Below are 24,365 nucleotides of genomic sequence, written 5' to 3'. Positions count from 1 at the left end.
AAATTAAATTAAAAACTACATATTTGGAAAATAATATTTTGATAATGTTGACAAAAGCCCAGAAAAGAAAACAAATAAAATAAATAACATATGGTAATTGCCCAGGTGATATCAATCTTTCTCTACCAGTAATCAACTAGAATTGCATGAGAAATTCTAAGTCTGAGAGTACAGCTCAAGCCACAAATTGTATAACATCCAGCATTGCACTAATACAGATACATACAAGACACTGAAATTGAAGCAATCTATATGAGACGAGAAATGGGGACCAGCAGAGGGTGAGAGAGAAGGCAGTGAAAAATCAGCCAAAAAACTCACAAAATAGTTTCCTTCCTAAGGACCTCAAAACTGCACACCATCAATGCCAGCCAAATTTAGCTCAATCAGAAGCATGAAGCGCAACTCTAGGTTAGTCACGGACAGCATAATGCTCACACATTTTTTTTTCCTCGGGCAGGCAGATTCTCCTATAAATAGGGGATCCAGGCGCTTTTGGTGGGATACAGGGGAAAACATCAGGTCATCCTTTCTTGTTGAATGTCCCAGCCCCGAGTACTTTTCTTTTTCCCAATAATAGCCTAGATGAAGTAAGGAACATTTTAACTTAATGCTTTTTTTATTATTATTATTATTTATAAGATGGTTCTCATTCTAGGAGTCTAAAACACCAAAATGCCAGAACATATTCAGAAGAAATAATAACACGATAAAGGCTAGATAATAAATCTAACAACACCCTTCCTGCTCTTCCTCTCCTACCCTCCTAGTTTAAACAAATTTCAAATAAGACACAAAATAATTAACGTTGACTTGGGGAATATGATATTATAGACAGAAATATACCTTTAGTTTTGATAAATGATGGATGACAAGATAGAACTACACAAAAAAGACATATGAACCAAAACTAAAACAAAGTACCTCATCTTCTTTTTTCATCACCATGATTCTTCCCCCTGCAAATTCAGAAATTCCAGTTCATAAGTTTGCCAAAGATGCATTTACATACACTCTTGAAACGACAAAAGTGATACGCAAGAAGGTTCAGAATGAAGCATTGACACAAATACATAGATTAGTATTTCTTTCAAAGGATATAAGATCGTTATCCATTATTATCTTATCCGTTTTAATTAAAAGTAAATAAAGACTCCTTGTATCCCATCAAATTCAATGAACCCATCATTTGAAAATAGTAAAATAAAACAAGAAGTCTATAGAACAGAAAGAAATAGATCACACCCATTTCTCCAACACCCATAGGTGGCTTTTAAACCACCATTGGATTAAAATCCAATAAAGATCCATCATAAATTCAATGATGGTTTTAAAAGCCACCTATGAGTGTTAGGAAATAAGTGTGGAGAAGTGAGAGTGTGTAGCATTACTTGAAATAGATATATTTATTCATGATCAGATTATATTTGTTTGATACACTTCCAGTAAAAAATAACTATCTACACAACTTACACATAGCTAGAACGGCTAAACTATCTCTAAACAAAACTATATGCAATCCCAATATCTTATATTAAACTGTGAAAAATTAAGCACCAATACTATTTCCAGTCATGTGGGCTAGCGTGGGTTATGCCTAGAAGTATGGTAGACCTTTTTGCTTGTTGGAGAGGGCTAGGTGACAGTCTTCAGAGATTAGTAGTGTGAAAGATGGTTGTCCTGCCTAATATGGTGTCTTTGGAGGAAAAGAAATGATAAAAGTTTTGAAGACCGTTAGAGGACGGCAGTGGAGCTAAATTCTTTCTTCTTCAATATTCTTTTCCACTAGACAGCTGCTTTTGACTATCCTAATTTGCCTAATTTTCATTATCTTCTTTCTCTTTCTAGCTAGGTGCATCCCTTGTATACTTGATATGTGCTTGAGTTGCGCCTTTGCGCTTTTTAACGATATTTCGATTACTCATCCAAAAATAAAATTGCAAGTTAGAAGGCAATATGATGTTATGCAGATTGAATCGGGTGAAATGGTGCCACGTTTAAGAAAATGCCTACCCACACATAAAAAAGTTTTTAGGAGTATTTTGATGAAAATTAGTTCAATATAGTCCATAGGAGAAGAAATGCAGGACTAAGGCTTGCCCAGAAACAACTATTTACAAAAGTTTTGTACTTTCTGTTGAACCTAGTGAGAACAGATGGAAAAAAAAATAAGAAACTGAGGAATAACTTCCTGCGATGCAGAAACAATAGTTTCTCAATAAAGTCTGTTGCTAGAAACTTTCTACTCCCGTAAAATCTAGAACTTACAACATAGCTAATCTGCAAAAAAAGGAACGGGCCAATTCCTAAACAGTCACTAATTATGCATTTATATCACTCAATGGTAAAATCTATCAACTCACCTGGAATGCATATCACTATTGTACACAAAACAAGAATGGGGAACATTGAAAGCCACTTTTACTCAATTTGGTGCAAGAGGATTTGAGCCATTTAAGATATTGTGTAATCAGAAGTTAGGATGCTATCAAGTAGTACAAGTCAAGAGTCTCTCAAACTGTAGCCTCTTTTTACCCAAACCACATACAGAGTTTTCAACTTATTTTGTATATTTGCCTTTCAAAATGGCAAATGCAGTAAGACATTAAAAATTTCAGATTGTCAAAATTAGGTTTGTGGAATAAAAATTCATTACATCTAGAAACAGCAACCCCATTATGCATTATGCGTTTCACTAGGATAGTAATGACTTGTAATAACTCTTTTCATAGTTAATTCCGAAAATTGAAACAAAACAAAAAAATAAAAGAACAAACAATCCCTTATCTAATAACTATCTTATTCAAAAAAACTAGTATTGTACTTATCAAAAATAAAAACTAGTATTGTAGCTGTAACACCCCTAACCCGTTAAGGTTAGGTTTGCTAACTTGATCTCTCAAAGACGCAAACTATTATAGGCTTTCCAGAGAAATTATCTAAATGCTGATTTAATTTTTTTTAAAAAAAAAAAAAATTCAAATTCAAATAAGCATAAGAAGAATTTAATATTAAAATTTTAAATGCGGAAACATTTGGTCTAAACAAAAGAAAACTAATAACATAGTTTAAAAATCCAAATAGCGAAGACTCCGTGCTAATGCACTTATTATAAAAGAAAAACTTGTTTCATGAAATGAGTCTATGGTCCTCCTAACTCCCCATTCCGGCCTTCTATTCCTTCATGCTTATACCCTGAAAATAAAATATAATAAGGATGAGCAAAAAAATGCTCAATAAGTAGATCCTCAACCATAAGACAATTGAGTTAAAATCGTTTTCTAAAACACTGATTTTCTTCTACGAAATCTCCAAAACAAAAATTATTTCTCTTTCAATAGAACAATTAATACTCATCTAATGAACAAAAATCATTACTTAATAAAGTTGTTCTCATAATAGGGCCTATATACAATGTTACCCCTGTGTACTAGGGTTGCACGGCCTTTATGACCGTGGTAGCGCCTGTGGCTGCAGACGTGCCTTCTGGGCCAGCCGATTACAAAAAGTGCACTAAGCTTGGCAAAGCTGATGGATCCCACCTTCTCAACGTCCTTCAGTGGGTTGCGCTTCCATCTCTAGCGCCTGTACCGTGCTACGTTTCTCTGAATTCTTGGGCCAAAATTATCTTCTCCACACTCTTGCCCCATATTATAAAACTCCTTTCTTTTCCTTTACTTCTTTTCTCTGAACTCAACCTTGGGCAAGGTGTCGGAGGGTTTAACTTCTCTTTACTTTCCAAAATTACCTTTCATAATGAACCTCAATAAAAATGATATACCCTTAAAATCTCGAGTGACAATAAACAGCTTTTCTAATTTCAAAACTTCTTATACAAATATTTAAAGTGACATAAATCTTTGTAAGCTTATAAATACATAACATGAGCATTTAATTAACATAACATAAGCATTTAAATAAAACAAGTAAGAGGTTTTACATAAAAAAAAATTTTTGATAAGTAAGTAGCTGGTTTTATTAAAAGCGTAAGGCGCCCCTAAGTAAAATTATGGAAAGGAATAATACTTTGAAAGAGTTAAGAACTTCCCTTTACCTGATACTGCAGCTATAAAGGCTGATTCATACTGTTAACCATCTAAACCGATAGAATTTAGCTATATCAGCCTTAGGCTAAACACATAGGTCATATCTATAAGTCTATCTTGACTATGACCGACCATCAGAAAAATTGGATCAATTATACCCATTATTATTTACTGGACCAACAATTACAGAATTGTTTTGGTACTAATTTGCAGTGATGACATTTGTAAGATTTTATTCCATTATTTCTTCTAAGCTTGATCAAGATAAGAAAAACATCTTTATTTAAACTGATTTTATTTCTAATTATTATTAAAAAAAAAATAAACAAATCAACTATTCACAAGTTTTCTACAGAATTCAAAGTTTCATGACCATAGTTACTTTTTACATATTACTACTAATGGATGCTATAGATATAGTTCACTAATGACAAAACAAAACTCCTATTTCTTCAATTACCAATTCGGTCATCACATGCTTTTCTAGAAAAAAATTGTTGATAACAAGTAACCAACCGAAACTTCATGGTTCTTATTCCCTATGTATCTTTTATTCTAAAATCTGATATAACAATTTTCCATAAATCTGGTATACTCCAATTATACTAACTATATAAGTTTAAAAATCACAAAATATCTAAAAGAGTACGTTGATGAAGAAATTTCAACTCTATATAAATGCTTCGGCCATTAAGAAATATTTATGTACAATTTAATACATTTAACTTTTCTATGATTAACAAGAATAATGTTCAAAATTACATTAGTTGATAGATCTAAAGAGCAAAAGAACATAAGAATGTCCAATAATACTTACTTGGATTCAAGAACTTTGAGAGAGAAATTTCTCTACGGTTTTGGGGTGGGTGAGAGAACGTATGGGTGTATTTTGATAAGTGAAGGAGAACATGTGCTTTGGTAAATGAGAGAGCTTGTACGTGTGTTTTGATAAAAGAGAGAGAAAAATGTGTTTTTGAGTGAATGAGAGAACGTGTGTTGTAGGTGGTTTAATTCCTTTAGGTAACTTCTAGGAATTTAAATTTACAAGCATGTAGTTAATACATAAGATAATGAGGATAAAATCTTTTCAAAAAGTGCATGTGTTTTGATAAACAAATGTGTGTTTTATTAAGCCTTAGGAGATTTAATAAAATTTTGAATTCCAAGAGATGATGCATTTTTTGTTTTATAACTTTAGATTTAAACTCAAATTTTAAAATGAGAAGTTGTCAACAAATTTCATTACCGAAAATTTGAATGATTTGTGGAATGTTTTAAATTTTTGTAATTATCTAAAATTAAATTAGCAAATAAAATATTTGAAAATTATAATAACAAATAAAATTTTATTGATTCATTCTTGGACTTTTGATCCATTTTACTAAGCTGTCTTAGGCCCAACCAGTCAAGCCTGCATCCCTAACCCATCCTCAAGGCTAACAAGTAAATCTATTATGCGCTTAAAGTTGAGGTGTTACAATGGCGTTACAGTTAGTATCAAAGACAGGTTATAAGGTTCTGTAGACTCTTAAGAACCAAAGCATTAAGTTAAGACTTAGTGGGGAAAAAGGGGAAACCACATTCCAGCCTAGTGGAGTTGGTCTGTTTTCCTATGTATTAGGAAATTAGGAAAGTATTTGTTAGAGAGTCCTAACTTGTTAACTTTGTTCGTAAAGATGACACCTAACACATCTAACCGTAATGGAAATGGAAACCAGCCCGAAAATGTGTGTTAACCATAATGAAAATGGAAACCAAAATCAGAACTCAGAAGCCTTGACTGCTTTGGCTGCTCCACTAGTGGATCTTTTGGCAAGGGGTGCTAATGCCAATCGAGGTGGGGGACAAAATGAGGATGAACAACGTGGATGTATCTTTGAACAGTTTAACAAACAACACCCCCCTGATTTTTGAAGGACAGTCGGATGCTGCAGAGAACTAGATCTCATAGATTGAGAAATTGATGGAAGTTATGCATTGTACGGATGACCAGATGGCTCTCTATGCCACTTTCAAACTAACTGCGGAGGCAGAACGCTGGTGGATGGCAAAGAAGGAACATTTGCAGCAACAAGTGGGTGAAGGCGTATCCATTACTTGGAAGAACTTCAAGGATGCATTTCTGGAACGTTTCTTTCCCCAGTCAGTTCAACAAGCTAAGGCTCATGAGTTCACTGATCTTAACCAGGGATCATTGATCGTGGAACAGTACGCCGCCAAATTTATAGAACTCTCACGATTTGCTCCGTATTTGGTAGTCACAGAAGATTTGAAGGCGAGGAAGTTCGAGAAAGGATTGCAACCGAAAAGCATGAATCAGGTGGTTGGCTTTGAGACTGGTAATCTGATGGACCTAGTGAACAAAGCATCGATAATTGAGCAGACATTGAAGGCCAACGCAGAATATTTCAACCAAAAGAAGAGAAGTGCTCTGCAGGGAACCAGTTTGGGGGTCACTACCCCAACAAGAGAAGATTCAACCAACCTGCGGGAAGAAACCCCACACCTCAGCAGCCTAATAACCATGGAGGAGGCGGGCAACGCCCCACATGTCAGAAGTGTGGAAAAATGCACTCCGGGATTTGCCTTTTCAGACAACTAGTTTGTTATAGATGCGGTAAATCAGGACATTTCACCAAAGATTGCAGAATTTCTGTCAACAATCGGTCCGACCAAAACTGCTCCAACGGACAACAGAAAACAGCACCAGCACGTGTGTACACATTGACACCAGGAGATACAGAGACGTCAAATGATGTGGTGACAGGTACTCATTTAATTGCATCTCGTAGTTCTACTGTGCTTTTTGATTCAGGGGCAACACATTTGTTTGTGTCATGCTCTTTTTCCGGAACTTGTGGTTTGGGATCGAAATGGATGGATGCGCATTTAGCAGTAGCTACTCCTATAGGGAAAACAGTAGTATGTACCTTTATAGTTAAAAGTTATCCTATTTCTGTACAAGGTCATATCATGCCAGGAAATCTCGTTATTATAGAGATGAGTGGTGATCTTGGGTATGGATTGGTTGTCTATGTATCATGCTTGTGTAGACTGCTACCGCAAGGAAGTAGTAGTGTTCAAACCACTTGGAGCAGCAGAATTCAAAGTGTGTGGAAACATGAGTAGTAACCTTCCACAATTAGTACCAGCAATACGAGCGACTCAGTTATTGAACCAAGGATGTCTTGGCTTTCTAGCTTGCGTGACAAAGGAGAAGTCAGGAGTAAAGATTGAGGAGATACATGTTGTAAGATACCTGTTGTACAAGACTTTATGGATGTATTTCCAGAAGAACTACCTGGATTACCTCCTAGAAGGGAAATCGAATTTACCATAGACTTGTTACCGGGCACGGCACCACTATGTAAGGCTCCTTATCGAATGGCACCACTTGAACTCAAAGAATTGAGGGAGCAACTACAAGAGCTTTTGGAGAGGGGATTTATTCGTCCGAGTGTATCTCCTTGGGGAGCACTAGACCTGTTTTAAAAAAAGAAAGATGGATCGATGAGGTTGTGTATGGACTACAGAGAGCCAAACAAAGTGACTACCAAGAATTGAAGCCCTTTTTGACCAACTTCAAGATTGACCTTTGGTCTAGATACCACCAACTCAGGGTTAAGGAAGAAGATATCCAAAAGACGGGTTTTAGAATGCGGTACGGACATTATGAGTTCTTGGTTATGCCTATTGGGTTAACCAATGCCCCAGCTGCATTTATGGATATGATGAATTGAGTTTTTCAAAAATTTGTCAATCGGTGTGTGGTAGTTTTTATTGATGATATACTGATCTATTCGAAAAGTCGGGAGGAACATGAGGAGCATCTACTTAAGGTATTGAGCAATTTGAGAAAACATAAGTTGTATGCGAAGTTTAAAAAGTGTGAATTTTGGCTGGAACAAGTGGCATTTTTGGCGCATGAAATAACTAAGGAAGGACTTTCTGTGGATCCTGGTAAGGTGGAGGCAGTGGTAAATTGGACAAGACCATGAAATACGAAGCTTTTTGGGTCTCGTGGGTTATTATAGGCGATTTGTAGAGGGTTTCCCCAAATTGGCCACACCCTTAACGAGATTAACCCAGGAGAATGAGAAATTTTATTGGTTAGAGGAGTGTGAACGAAGTTTTCAAGAGTTGAAGAACCGCTAAGTTACACCACCCGTTCTTACTCTCCCATCAAGAACCGGCGGCTTTGTGATCTACAGTGATACCTCGCATAAAGGTTTGGGTTGTGTTTCGATGCAACATGGGAAAGTGATCGCTTATGCCTCAAGACAATTGAAAACTCACAAACGCAATTATCCTACTCATGACCTCGAGCTTGCCGCTATTGTCTTTGCCTTGAAGATCTGGCGACACTATCTTTATGGCGAGCATTGTGAAATTTACACAGACAATAATAGTCTGCAATATTTTTTCACACAGAAGGAACTCAATATGCGCTAGAGACAGTGGTTGGAACTTATCAAAGATTACGACTGTTCAATCAACTATCATCCGGGAAAGAAAATGTCGTGGCAGATGCCCTTAGTAGAATGACATTAGTCGGAGGGATGACATCTACTTTCACCACACAGAAGAAATTACTTTTGGATATGGAGGGAGCAGGCATAGAAATGTCAATAGAGGAAGTTCAGTCTTACCTTAGCAATTTAACCTTGGACCAACCTTGCTTGAGCAAATTAGAGTTGCCCAACTAGCAGACGTTGAACTAATTAGTATCAGGGAAGAAGTTGGTAAGGGCAAGCAACCAGACTTTAGTATTGCTAAGGATGGAACATTCGAAATATCATTTTTTATTTTTTTTTTTAAACTAGATGACAAAAGAAAAACGCTCCCTTTTCTCTCTTCACATTTTTTCGTTTGTTCTTGCCTATACCCCCATATAGGTGGCACGTGGTAGCGCTGCACATTAGGGTTAGTTCATTTTCAGACTGTTATGTCGCCGAGTTCTTGGAGGCTGGTCCTCTGAGGTGCCTATGGATCGACGGTTCTGCATTGAAGTGAAAACGTTCAACTTCTCGGAGAAGGAAGGGCTTCTAGAGTTTCGTCTGGAGGAAAGACGGGTTTTGTAAGGGTTATTCTTGTGGGTCATCAAGGTGTTGCCTAGTTGGTGGCTACGGTGGAAGAGGTTGTGTAGTCTCCGGTGAAAGATGAATTTGTCAAGTCTTTTCGCGAGGAAGAGAAGGCATTGATGGTGTGTGGGAGTGGTAACAAGGCAGGTAGGTTCTTGGAGGTGGCTGTCTATGCGGAAGGCGGAAGGAAAGGGATCATCTGGATCCCAGAGGGTCATCATGGGCGGGGCTAGCATCAGTTTGCGGGTGAACTGTGACAGATGCTGGCGATTCAAGTAAATAAGTCTGGAATTTCGAAATCTGAGGTCCCCTCTCCAGCAATGAAACAGATTCAAGTGAATCAGAGTGAGTCTTCTTTGGGGTTTAAGGTTGGGCGGTCTTTTGTTGAAGTGCTAAGATCGACTTCTTGTGTCGTGGTGAAAGCTGTTGGGATGAAGCTCTTATCGACGCGGCTTCTGATGTGTTCCCGGTGGCCACTTGTTTTGAGACTGGGAACGACAGAGTGGAGTCGCGATTTGAGGTGGATTGATATGAAATGGAGCGTAGTTTGCCGAGTCCTCTTGTGGCGGCTTTTGCTACGATGAGTAGGAAGAAGATGAAGCGTATTATCGACAATCAATGAGTGAAGAAGCATCTAGGTCAAGTTCGTTCAGAGCTGGATTGGATCTTAGGTGGGCTGGTCCTGAAGCCCAAAGGGAAGTGGAATAAGGCTAGTTTAATGGATCTTGCAGGCTCAAAATCCGGGTTGGACAAAGGGCTAGATCCCGGGTTGGATCAAAGGCGGGCTATTGGGTTGGTCAGCTATTTGGTTGGATCCCATGTTGGATTCCGGGTTGGGTCATGGGCTGGATAACGGGTTGGATTCAGGGTTGGTTAGCGGGTCGGATTCCGGTTTGGATCATGCTCTGGATCCTGGCCCCAAATCAGGTCTAGAGCCTGATTCAGAACTCGGATCAAATCTGGGAATGGTTCCAGCACCAGTTTTGGACCCAGATCGTGATTCTGGTCATGGTTTGGAGTCTCCAAAGGCCAAGGGGTGTGACTTTTTCTGATCCTCTTGCCTTAGTCCATCTCTCTTCTACGCTTTCATCTGGATCGGTCTTTGTGCCAAAGAATTCTACTATAATCTCTGACGGGGCGCTAGCCTTGGGAGAGAGATTACGCTTGTCTCCAGGGAGTGGGATTCTGCTATTCAAGCAAACATTGAGTTACTACTAGAGCAAAGAAAGAAAGAGGAGTTTGGGTGAAAGATTCTCTTCTTCTTCAGGCAGTGAAATCTTTTAATGCTCCACTGGTACAATACCAATCTAAACCTGTTGGCAGTGTTTGTTGCTCAGATTTCATCGAAGGTTGCACCTATTGCAACTCTAGAGAAGCCTGCTTCTCAGAATTCAAATCCGATGAGGGAAATTCTACGGCGAGGGATTATTACTTATGAAAAAAAAAAAACATTGAGGTATCGAAGTCGTTTGTGTGTACCTAACAATTCTGACTTGAAGAAGATAATCTTGTCTGAGTCTCACCAATAATTGTATACGACACATCTGGGTAGCACCAAGATGTACCGGGATTTATGGGAGCATTACTAGTGGAATGGGATGAAGAAAGAAGTAGCACAATTCGTACAACAAAGCCTCACCTGTCAACGAGTTAAAGCGAAACACCAAAAGCCAGCAAGAATGCTTAAGCCGTTAACCATTCCTGAATAGAAGTGGGATCACATAGCAATGGATTTCGTAACGAATCTACCGAAGATGACGAATGGGCTAGATGCAGTTTGGGTAGTAGTGGATCGTTTAACAAAGTCAACACATTTCTTGCCCATTAAGACAATTAATGACATGGGACGCGTGCCAAAAGAATATATGGACAAAATTGTACGATTACATAGTGTACCAGTAACGATCATCTCAAATCGTGACCCACGTTTCACCTCCAAATTTTGGCAGAGTTTACAAACTGATTTGGGTACAAAGTTGAGTTTTAGTACGACATTCCACCCTCAAACTGATCGACAATCAGAGAGAACAATCCAAACATTAGAAGACATGTTGAGAGCATGCGTGTTAGAGTTCAAGGGTAGCTGGATTCAATATATCACCCTAGTGGAATTTGCCTACAACAATAGCTACCAAGCGAGCATTGGAATGGAACCGTACGAAGCCTTGTATGGAAGGAAGTGTCCATCACCTCTTCATTGGGATGAGATTGGAGAGCGACAACTGACAAGGCCGGAAATAATCCAAGATACTACAGAGAAGATTGCACTGATTCGACAAAGAATGACTGAAGCTCAAAACCGGCAAAAAAGCTACGCAGATAATAGATGCAAAGACCTTGAATTTGATGTGGGGGAGAAGGTATTTTTAAAAGTTGCACCCATGAAAGGAGTGACCCATTTCAGGAAGAGGGGTAAATTAAATCCCCGATATATTGGTCCTCATAAGATTTTGGAGCGTATCGGTTCATTAGCTTATTGCCTTGCTTTACCCCCACATCTCTCCGGAGTTCACAATGTTTTTCATGTGTCAGTACTACGAAAGTATGTTGCCGACCCTTCCCATGTGTTGGAGGTTGAACCTCTACTTTGTGTGAGAATTTGTCATATGAGGAAGTACCGTGGGGATCGTGGATAGGAAAGAAAATCAATTACGCAAGAGAAGAATCCCAATGGTCAAGGTAATGTGGAGTAATCACCAATCACCAGCTAAAGCTTCTTGGGAGTTAGAAGATGACATGAGAGCAAAGTACCCACACCTTTTTGAGTGACAAGATTTCAAAGGAAAAAAAACAAAAAAAAGTTGAGGCATACATTGTTATGGGTATATGGTATATTTACAATGTACATTCGTATTTATTCTTGAGACTAGTATGGCGGACCTACACGACTTTGATGATGATGCCCACGACATCAACGGACAATTGCTCAGGTGAGTACAATGGGCTTGTCAGGAGGGTTATGAGATCCTCCGATTGCGTCCTTTTAGAATAAGAACACCTAGTATTAATCGTGGGAGAGGACGTGTTCAGGTCCCGAGGACTCCAGAGAGAGTAACCACCCACGAGAGGGTGGTTGAGCCTAGGAGGGCGGCTCAGCAAGGTCGTCATCCCCAATTACGGGAAGTGCCGGAGGTCGTTGACTTCTTGAAAAGGATTGAGAGGGAGTACGAGGAGGAAATTCTTACACTTTCACTCGAGTCCTCACCTAGCAGAGATGGTCAAATTGATAAGGTTAGCATAAGTTATCTAGTTATATCTTTTTCTTTTACGACAAATAGGATTGTGCTGGTTTATAATTCTAGCAAATTCCGAGGACGGAATTTTTTATAAGAGAGGTAAATTGTAACACCGCAACTTTAAGCCCATAATAGATTTACATGTTAGCCTTGAGGATGGGCTAGGGATGCAGGCTTGACCGGTTGGGCCTAAGATAGCTTAGTAAAATGGGTCAAAAGCCCAAAAATGAATCAATAAAATTTTATTTGTTATTATAATTTTCAAATATTTTATTTGCTAATTTAATTTTAGATAATTACAAAAATTTAAAACATTCCACAAATCATTCAAATTTACAGTAATGCAATTTGTTAACAACTTCTCATTTTAAAATTTGAGTTTAAATCTAAAGCTATAAAACAAAAACTGCATTATCTCTTGGAATTCAAAATTTTATTAAATCTCCTAAGGCTTAATTAAACACACGCTTGTTTATCAAAACACATGCACTTTTTGAAAAGATTTTATCCTCATTATCTTATGTATTAACTACATGCTTTTAAATTTAAATTTCTAGAAGTTATCTAAAGGAATTAAACCACCTACAACACACGTTCTCTCATTTACTCAAAAACACATTTTTCTCTCTCATTTATCAAAACACACGTACAAGCTCTCTCATTTACCAAAGCACACGTTCTCCTTCACTTATCAAAATACACCCATATGTTCTCTCACCCAACCGAAAACCGTATAGAAATTTCTCTCTCAAAGTTCTTGAATCCAAGTAAGTATTATTGGAAATTCTTATGTTCTTTTGTTTTCTTTTGTTCTTTAGATCTACCAACTAATGTAATTCTGAACATTATTCTTGTTAATCATAGAAAAGTTAAATGTATTAAATTGTACATAAATATTTCTTAATGGCTGAAGCATTTATATAGAGTTGAAATTTCTTCATCAACATACTCTTAGATATTTTGTGATTTTTAAACTTACATAGTTAGCATAATTGGAGTATACCAGATTTATGGAAAATTGTTATATCAGATTTTAGAATAAAAGATATATAGGGAATAAGAACCATGAAGTTTCGGTTGGTTACTTGTTATCAACAATTTTCTTCTAGAAAAGCATGTGATGACCGAATTGGTAATTGAAGAAATAGGAGTTTTGTTTTGTCATTAGTGAACTATACCTATAGCATCCGTTAGTAGTAATATGTAAAAAGTTACTATGGTCATGGAACTTTGAATTCTGTAGAAAACTTGTGAATAGTTGAGTTGTTTATTTTTTATAAATAATAATGATAAGAAGAAGAAAAAAAATCAGTTTAAATAAAGATGCTTTTCTTATCTTGATCAAGCCTAGAAGCAATAATGGAATAAAATCTTACAAATGTCATCACTGTTAAGTACCACAACAATTCTGTAATTGTAGGTCCAATAAATAATAATAGGCATAATTGATCCAATTTTACAAAGGGTTAGGCATAGTCAAGATAGGCTTACAGATAGGACCTATGTGTTTCGCCTAAGGCTGACATAGCTAAATTCTATTGGCACAAGTGGTTAACAGTACGAATCAGCCTTTATAGCTGCAGTATCAGGTAAGGGGAAGTCCTTAACTCTTTCAAAGTATTATTCATTTGCATAATTTTTATGTAAAACTTCTTACTTGTTTTATTTAAATGCTTATGTTATGTTAATTAAATGCTTATGTTATGTATTTATTTATTTTTTGATAAGTAATAATGCATTAAAAGAGCGCAGAGGGGCGCAACCCAAGTACACAGGAAGTATACAAGAGAGCGACTAAGTAGGGGAGAAAGAAGAAGAGAACATAAGGAGAAAATCAGAAAAGTTGATCACTAAAGGAGCAAGCAAGCCTGAAGTCCAAGTGAATAAGGTGTACAAAAAGAAAAGAATAAGGTCCTCTAGATTCCTCGACGCATCTTCGAAGCATCTCGCATTCCTTTCCTTCCAGCGGCACCAAAGGAGACAAAGGGGAGCCATCTTCCAAACCACCGCACTACTCGTTCTCCCACCCGCCCACCAACTAGCGAACATCTCTTTTACACTTCTAGGCATAACCCAACACATGTTAAAGCGAGAAAAGATAACATCCCACAACTTCCGTGCGACTACACAATGAAGAAAGAGATGATCCACGGACTCCCCAGCCGCCTCACACATACAACATCGATTAATCACAACGATGCCTCTCTTCCGAACATTGTCCAACGTGAGAGGTTTCCCAAGGGCAGCCGCCCATGCAAAAAACGCTACTCTCAAAGGAGCCTTGGTACGCCAAATGCTTTTCCACGGAAAGGGATTAGGAACCTTGAGGGCAAGCATCCTATAGAAAGAGCGGACCTCAAACTTCCCTTTACTTGAGTGAATCCACCACATCCGGTCCTCCCCTTCCCCCCTAATCAAAGACGAGTACAAGAGCGAGAAGAAAGAGGCTAAGGCCATCTCCTCCCAATCATGAATACTGCGGGTGAAAGTAACATTCCAGTGAACCATCCCGTTTACACATTCTCGGATATCCGCAATGGAAGCGTCCTTATTGCAAGCAATATTAAAAAGACCCGGGAAGGCATCCTTGAGAGACGTCTCACCACACCACCAATCCTCCCAAAATTTAACCTTCCCTCCCACACCAGGATCTAATCTGAAGTGACCCCGAAACGACCTCCAAACTCCACAAATGTGTTTCCATAACCCCACCCCATGCGTTCCACGAGGAACTTTGGAGCGCCAACCCCCCCAAACCACCCCATACTTAGCCACCAAAATACTTCTCCACCAAGCTCCTTCCTCATTTGCAAATCTCCATAACCATTTCCCCAAGAGAGCTTGATTGAAAAGATGCAAACTCCGAATCCCTAGTCCTCCCTCAGCAATTGGAGAACACACCTCATGCCAGCTTACCAAATGGAACTTAGTCTCATCCTTGAACCCCCCCCATAAAAAATCCCGTTGAATCTTCTCAATCCGATTCGCCACGGAAATAGGAATAAGCTTACAAAGATTTATATGTCACTTTAAATATTTGTATAAGAAGTTTTCAAATTAGAAAAGATGTTTATTGTCACTCGAGATTTTAAGGGTATATCGTTTTTATTGAGTTTCGTTATGAAAGGTAATTCCAAATTAATTTTGGAAAGTAAAAAGAAGTTAAACCCTCCGACACCTTGCCCAAGGTTGAGTTAAGAGAAAAGAAATAAAGAAAAAGAAAAGAGTTTTATAATATAGGGCAAGAGTGTGGAGGAGATAATTTTGGCCCAAGAATTCAGAGAAACGCAATACGGTACCGAAGCTAGAGATGGAAGCGTGAGCTCCATCAATTTTGCCAAGCTGGGTGAACCTTTAGTTAAGCAGCTGGCCCAGAAGGCATGGTTGTTGCTACAGGCGCTGCCGCAGACATAAAGGCCACGCAACCCTAGTACACAAGGGTAATCGTGTATATGTGCCCTATTATGAGAACAACTTTATTAAGTAATGATTTTTGTTCATTAGATGAGTATTAATTCTTGTTCTATTTAAGAAAAATAATTTTTGTCTTGGAGATTTCATAGAAGAAATCAGTGTTGTAGTAAACGATTTTAACTCAACTATTTTATAGTTGAGGATCTACTTACTAAGCATTTTTTCGCTCACCCTTATTATATTTTATTTTCAGGGTATAAGCATGAAGGAAAAGAAGGCCGGAATGGGGAGTTAGGAGGACCATATACTCATTTCATGAAACATGTTTTTCTTTTATAATAAGTGCACTAGCACGGAGTCTTCCCTATTTGGATTTTTAAACTATGTTGTTAGTTTTCTTTTGTTTAGACCAAATGTCTCCACATTTAAAATTTTAATATTAAATTTTGAAATTAACTCAGCATTTAGATAATTGCTCTGGAAAGCCTTATAATACTATGCATCTTTGAGAGATCAAGTTAGCAAACCTAACCTTAACGGGTTAGGGGTGTTACAGTAGCTCCTAAGAAATGGATTTATAATCAGATTTTATCTCTAGTATTAACTTGTGTAATATCCCTGCAAATGAAAGCACAATTGCATAATTAAGATCAAGCCAATTGCAAAAAAATAAATACAATCTAAAAATTCTTAGAATCATTATTTTTTTTGATAAGTAAAGATATATAGATTAAGAGCGCAGAGGGGCGCAACCCTAGTACACCGAGAGTATACAAGAGAGCGACTAAGAGGAAGAGAAAGAAGAAGAGAACATAAAAAGAAAATCTTGGAAGCTGATCACTATAGACGCTAGCCAACCAGCAGTCCAAGAGAAAAGGGTGTACAAGAAAACATGAATGAGATCCTCTATATTCCTAGACGAGTCCTCAAAACATCTAGCATTCCTCTCGTTCCAAATGCACCACATGAGGCAGAGAGGAACCATCTTCCACACAACGGCGCTGCTAGTTTTACCACCCGTCCACCAAGAAGTAAACTCCTTAACATTACCCGGCATAACCCAACACAAACCAAACCGAATGAAAATGGCATTCCACAAGGTATGCGCCACCCCACAGTGAAGAAAGAGATGATCAACAGACTCCCCATCTGATTCACACTTGCAACAATACCTCTCTTCCGAATATTGTCCAAAGTTAGAATCTTTCCAAGCGCGGCCGTCCAAACAAAGAAGGCCACTCTCGAAGGAGCCTTAGTGCGCCAAATACTTTTCCAAGGGAAAGGAATGGGGTCTTTAGAAGCAAGGATCCTATAAAAAGATCTTACTTCGAATTTGCCTTTATGAGAATAGATCCACCTAATTCTATCCTCTCCTTCCCCACCTATCGGATGCGAATACAATAGCGTGTAAAAAGAGGCCAAGACCTCCACTTCCCAATCATGTACCCTGCAAGTGAAGGAAACATTCCACTGAATAGAGCCATTTAAGCATTCCCTATTGTCTGCAATAGACGCATCCTTATTGGTGGCAATATTGAAAAGTCCAGGAAAAGCCTTCTTGAGAGACATGTCACCGCACCAGATATCCTCCCAGAACCTGATATTGGACCCAAGACCAGGGACAAATCTAATGTGGCATTGGAACAACCTCCACCCCCTGCATATGTGCTTCCATAACCCTACCCCCATGCAATCCTCTGGGTACCCTAGAGCACCAACCACCCTAAACCGTACCATACTTTGCCACCAGAATCTTTCTCCACCAAGCCTCTTTCTCATGAGCAAATCTCCACAACCATTTTCCCAATAAAGCTTGATTCATCAAACGCAAATTCCCAAAGCCTAAACCTCCCTCAGAGATCGGAGAACAGACCTTATTCCAACTGACCAAATGGAATTTAAACTCTTCATCAATCCCACCCATAAGAAATCACGTTGAATCTTCTCAATGCGCTTCGCCACTGATGCCGGGATAGGAAACAGAGACAGAAAGTAGGTGGGAAGATCGGATAAGGTGCTCTTTATGAGAGTGATCCTCCCCCTCTTTGATAAATACAAACGTTTCCAAGAGGCCAGCCTTCTAGCATATTTCTCCAACACATCCTCCCAAATGGCCTTGACCTTAAACGAGGCCCCCAACGGGAGACCCAAATACTTCAGCGGTGTAGAAGCTATACCACATCCCAAAATACCAGCCAGCCTAACCGCATTGTCCATACTACCCACAGGGACCAAGACGGATTTAGCCAAGTTCACCTTTAACCCGGAGACAGCTTCAAAGCAGACAAGTAAAGCACCAATATTTCTTACTTAAGTAGGATCTGCCCCACAAAAAACCAAAGTGTCATCAACAAAGAGAAGGTGAGAGACGATAATCTTATCCTTTTCTCTAGCTCCCACTGAAAACCCAAAAATGAGTCCCTTATGTATCGTGGCATCGATCAACCTACTAAAAGCCTCCATGACCAAGACAAACAGGAATGGAGAGAGAGGGTCACCTTGCCTCACTCCACGTGAACTATCAAAGAAACCGGAAGAAGAACCATTAATCAAAACCAAGAATCTCACGGACGAGATGCAATGCTCAATCCAGGAACACCATTTCTCTCCAGGAACACCATTCTTAGAATCATTATACCATCTAAATGTTGGTGCCTTATGGTTTGGGTGACACTATCAGAGGATAGGGGAGTATCTCTTTAATGTTAATACTGAGAATCATGTCAGGTATGCAAGGTGACAACTGTCATCGCTTAGGTAGTTGCATCATGTCAGGTATGCAACTAAGTAGGAAACACTGGCATAAGAAACTATATTTAAATCTGGAAAAATTCCCAATTCACTATTTGTTTGCACTGCTCATCAGATGGTGAGACCAGTTTCTTAGGGAAACATGGAGTTATATCTGTAAAGCTTCATGCATTTTAAACACCTCAGTTTCCAGAGTTCCTATTAATGATTTTGGTGAACTTCTTACAACCTTCATTACTAGGCATAGGGTGTTAATGCTACTTTTGCGCCTCACTTAAAGGACTACATAGTCTTCCTCCAAAGCATGCACCAAAATATTTTGAAATGTGTATTCATAAGACATTCAATAGGCAGCAGCAGTGGAATCTTATGGCTTGTTAGAGAGAGAGAGACTTACCACCATCCGGTTCCTTGATAACTTTTGCCTTTTTACTAGGTCTGTCCTGCAAAAAGATCATGTAAAACTATTTCAGCTTACACCTTCATGGTCCCACATGCAAGGAACAAGAAGATGATTTGTTTGAATCCAATTTTATTTAATTATAGGAGTTAAGGGCATTTCTATAATTTTTATATTTCTGGACATCCGTTATCTTTCTAGTCGATTAATTCTTGATTTTAGATTTTATTATGTTTTTGCAATTTTATTTGTGGGTTTTATTACTTATTTTGTTTGGTTTAGTAGTCAAAACCCATAAAGGCTACATCTTATTAGGAGTCTTAAGTTTATTTTTATAAGTACATCAATTTCATTAGAAGTGTAGAGGGACACAACTCTATTAGACAAGAAATATGTAAGAGAAACCCCTTATTAGTGAGAAAAAGAACAAAAATCCAAAAAATCAGAAAAACTAGAAAAATGTGGACTATGATATGCCACTATCCGTGTGTAAAAGGACTTGAACATAATATTCTTTAGCTCTACCATCTAAGTCTCGCAATCTTCAAAGCACCTTACATTCCGTTCTCTCCATATGTACCACATTAAACATAAAGGTGTCATCCACCAAACTTCTAAACCGTTATGGCTCCCAACTAACCAATCCAACATGCCAACAACTCTATAACCCTTCTAAGCATGACCATTCTACACCAAAAAGTCGGAAAATTGAAGCCCATAAATCTCTTGCCACTTCACAGTGAAGAAGAAGATGATCTATTGACTCCCCACTTCTCTTACACATATAACACTAATCCACCACTAAGACGTTCCTCTTCCACAAGTTATCCAAAGTCTTCTTATAGTTAGGTTCACTAGTCTTATTACAATTTCAAATGTTATTAAGAATCTAAATTAAAGTTAGGAATTAGAAGCCTTTATATAAATGAATGTAGTTTCTATTTTAAAAAAGAAAGCGTTTTTGAGAATTTCCCGAAAAGATTGCTCTTGAGAATTGTGTGATGCAACTCTATTTAAGGTGTGATGCCGAGAAACACTAGGGGCACGTTTGGTACATAGAATGGTCATTCCTTTAGAAATAGGAATGGGTATTACTAGGAATATAAGTTGAAATAAAATGACCATTCCTATTCTTTTATTTGGTAACACTTATGTTCTCCCTGAAATTGAACCAAAGTTCCTAAAATACCCAAGATTTAAAAATAAATAAATAAAAATAAATAAAATAAATAAATAAAATTCTGACATCACCCCTTTATGAAGTAGTCGACCACCCAAGGAATTTTCAGAATCTAAAAAAAAAATGGTTTGAAAAAATTATTAAATAATGTTGGTCTTCTAGAAAACACATTTTGTTTTCTAGGAATAGCTATTCCTTTATTTACATTTCCATTAGAATGACTATTCCAAGAAATGGTGTACTATACCTAACAGAAGAATGATTATCCCATAGGAATAACCATTCCATTCCAAAGGTCTATTCTACGTACCAAACGTATAATTAGGTTTCTCTATCCTCTCTCCTTTCTATTCCTTCTGAATTTTCCAACAATTTTCCATCAAACTCCAGTCAAAAGTATATCAGAATTTGAACCTATTCTTTCCAGAAAATCATGATCTTTAAAACCTTAAACCACTCATCCCTCAAAAAGCTCATAAACAATCAGAATATTGTTCACAGGTACTGTTCATGATGCTACAGTACTCAACGCACAGTTCACAGTTGCTATAAAAACTTTCAAGCTGCTTTCTACATCAGATTTAGTGCCAAAGCTTTTGTCCTATGTCAATTTTGGTATTAAAGCAGGTTACGCCACTATGTTTCAAATTGTGGGAGATTCTACATGCTTACACTGACACAATGGGAAGAGTTTAAGATGTGTCTTAGAGAAAAAGTGCTTCACGATATACTTCAGAGGAGACTTTCTGATGAAATGGTTAGTTTTCAGAAAGGTAATTTCTCAGTAATTGATTAAGCAAGAAAATTGGATGAGCTAACTATCAAGTATGGAGGTGTTGAGCATGAGTGGATGACAATTGCTCAATTCAAAGGAAAGCTGAGATCTGGAATTCAAACAATGTCCACTTCACAATTTTATGATCTCCAAAAAGCCATTGATATGGGTATCACGAGGGAAACTATATTAAGGGTTTTTGAGATCTAACAATAGAGCAAAGGAAGACACAATTTGTATGCCAAAGCAGTAAAGCTGAAAAATTAAAGGCAGAAGCTTTTGGTGTAAAGAAGGCTTCTGAATTCCTTGAAAAAGAGAAATTTCAAGATAAAGGCGAACAGGAGGAAAAAAAAATTTGTACCTTAACAACAGAAGCTACAAAACCAACCACTGATCAGCCTACGAAGTGCCTAGAGTACCAGCTAAGCTATCAAAGGGCTGCACTGATGTTTCTTTGAAAGATTTGCAGAGGCCAATGCAACTTGTGACCGAGTACCAACTTATTTAATTAAAGATAGTAGCTTTCCAATGAGTAAGATAGAGCATGCTAAGTTGAAGATGCAAGAAGATAAGCTCTTTTTAAAAGGGTTCATCAAACAAAGCTTGAAGTCACAATCAAAGGAAAATATGACAATCTATTAATGTTGTCGAAGTGTCATAGATTCAATCATTAGAATGCAGAACCAACCTTGACTACCGTTCTCGACGCATTGAATTTGAAACAAAGAAGATCCAGTACTGATGAAAGAAGACTTTAAAGAGATGGGAACTATTGTTGAAGTAAAAGTTGAACAAACCAAGTTAAAATGGTTCGAGGCAGAAATCAAAGAATACAAGGGACAACGATGAGTCTCATTCCTTAGTTTTCTATTGTGCACATCAAGCGAAGATCATTTTGCCTATACAACCTTGCAAAATATTGAGCTTGTCATATCTGAACAGTTTAACGGATCAATTGGAGGGATAGATATATCATCATTGCCACCTCATTAAAAAAAAATAGAGAGAGAGGGAGAGAGAGAGAGAGAGAGAGATACAATTATCATCACCGTTCCCAAGTCTAAACTTTTGTGGGATCATATTCAAAATCTCAAAAAGCTTCCTTCTCTCTCATCTGCTTGGCTACGGATATCTCCTCTACAGCAAGTGCTGACACTCCAAGTATCCAATCCATCTATAAGGTTCCAGGAAAGAGGGATAGACTAAATGTAAGGGGCAAGGTTTTGAATAATCTCAGCTAGCTTGCCAATCCATGAAGATTAGATATTTAGCTTGGGATTATTTTAAATTTTATACACTTTTAGAATTTTATTTAAAGCCCATATCGTTCAAGTCTTATTAGGAGTTGAAGTCTATTTAGAAACCCAAGTCTTGTCAGGGTTGGATTTCGAAGTCTCAATAAGATTTCAAATCCTATTAGAATTAGGCATTAGATGCCTGTATAAATCAATGAGTTTCTATTGAAAAGGTAAGACATCATGAGAATCTCCCGCAACAATTGCTCTTGAAAATTATATGATACAACCCTCTCCAAGATGTATTGCCAAGGAACCCTAGATGTGATGCTTACATTTGTCTCTCCTTTCTCCTTTCTATTTTCCTTTGAATTGTTTAGTAATTTTCCATACAACTCCAGCCAAAGCAATATCAGAGAATTTGGACTGATTCCTTTCCAAAAATTCTAATCTTTAAAACCTAAACCACTTATCCCTCAAAAGTTTAACAAATGATCACAAACAGCCAAAACACTGCTCGTGGATATTGTTTATGCTGCTATGTTATTCAGAGTACTGTTCACAGGTTCTAAAAAACCGTTCCTACTGCTTTCTATATCTGTTTTGGTGTCAAAGCTTTTGCACTAGATCAAAAACTGTCCCACATAAAGCAGTCATCCCTAAGAAAAAGAAAAGATCATTATACTTGAAGCTCAAAATAAAAATTGAAGGGAAAAAAAAAAAAAAGCTCACCTCATTAATCTTCCTTTTTGAATTACTATGCAGCAACTTCTGGTCGGAAACTGGACAAAATCAATAGTTTTTGCTGTTCTGAGTTTTCTAATCCCAGTAGTCTCATAATAGAAAAAAGAAATCATGAAAATTAGAAACCTTTTGGTGATGGAGCTTTCCTTGGATTTCTGGGTGCTTTCTGAAAATGGAAAAGCTTTATAAGAAAACTGTGAATCTGAATACTAGCTAGCTACAAATTACTTGGCAGTATATTTTGAGTCCATTTCTCCAATACACATTATTCTATAGATGTGAGAAATCAAAAATATTAATCTGCAAGTTTATAGGTAAAGTTGGTATCCATGGAAACCCTATTCTGCTCTTCTTTTTTCTTGCTCTTCTTTTTTTTCTCTTTGGTTGATACGTTGTACTCGCACCCAGTAAGTATTGAACCCACAACCACATCCTCCATCCTACTCCTATGGATAAATAGAGTGTTATTCGAGCTAGAGCTCATTACTTTATTCTGCTCTTAGAAGCAACAACCAAACTGGTAAACAAAGATGAAACAGGCATGAAATGGTTATCCTATTATCTGGTTTGAGTAAAAGGTTCCTTAAACTTACAAAGTAATGATTCAATTAATTTCTGACAGATTGCGATGTACAATGACTCTGCCCATATGTGAAATGGCAGAAGTGCTAAAACTGAAATGTCTCTAGCTGGTATACAATTGACAAGGAACCCAGCACCTGGAATATATAGAATGAGGATAAGCCTCCGTGTTAACATGTCAACATCATCAATCTTTTGGCAACTGTAACTTTCAGAAGGGATTACCAGTAAGGTCCATCCCATCCAAAACTCTTACTAACAAGCTTAAATTTCATTTGAGTTCGATAAATTTCCAAGAATTAATTCCTCTCCTAACAAACTTGAAAATTATGATTTGCATATTTAGCAGCAATACTGCGAATTAAGCTTGCCTATACATGGTATATCCAAATTTCTCCAAGGCTCAAAGTTCAAATTTAGCTAATGGATACCATCAAAAATCAAAAAGTAAATGGAACTCTAATTTCTCATAAAAACTAATTTAGTAAGTAGTTAGAGTTAGAAATTAAAACAGGGCCAAAACACATGTCAAAAATGTTAAGAAATTTAAAACTAGCAGATATAGAAAATAAATACCGAGAAAGAAGACTACCACACTCGACTAATAAAATTTTGGGAAAACTTCATTTAACTTCCAGTGAACTTCCCCCGCCCCCCCCCCACACCAAAAAAAAATTCAAAAACTTTCAATTTAGCAAAAGGATAATCCATGAGGGCCTATTCCAAAATAAAATCTAAGAACTCCACTATAGTGGGACAGAAACGGGCTTCACCAATCTTTGTCCACCACTTTCCTATCACATGAGCAAGATTCCACCAGAAGCCCCTGTAGAATCTAAACAACACCAATCCACGTGTTGACATGCCCACAAACTACACACAACACAACTAGACATATACTATAGTTTAGTTTCCTACAAA

The 24,365-nt window shown here is 37.6% G+C and overlaps 1 protein-coding gene across 2 annotated transcripts in view; it reads right to left on the bottom strand.

Annotated features, from left to right (window-relative positions):
* The window catches only part of LOC132183669 (DNA-binding protein RHL1), a 38,191-nt gene that overhangs the window by 2,148 nt on the left and 11,678 nt on the right, over positions 1–24,365 (bottom strand). The window contains exons 7-10 of one of the 2 annotated variants that reach the window (XM_059597036.1): positions 22,989–23,028; positions 22,851–22,900; positions 18,926–18,971; positions 925–959 (exon numbers count right to left, since the gene is read on the bottom strand). In XM_059597036.1, the coding sequence (XP_059453019.1) occupies positions 925–959; positions 18,926–18,971; positions 22,851–22,900; positions 22,989–23,028 (171 nt within the window). The remainder of the gene's footprint in view (positions 1–924; positions 960–18,925; positions 18,972–22,850; positions 22,901–22,988; positions 23,029–24,365) is intronic. The other variant, XR_009440504.1, reaches the window with a different exon arrangement.

Source organism: Corylus avellana, chromosome ca6 (genome assembly GCF_901000735.1).
Source record: "Corylus avellana chromosome ca6, CavTom2PMs-1.0".
Classification (NCBI taxonomy): Eukaryota; Viridiplantae; Streptophyta; class Magnoliopsida; order Fagales; family Betulaceae; genus Corylus; species Corylus avellana.
This window is presented reverse-complemented; position numbering and strand designations above follow the sequence as displayed.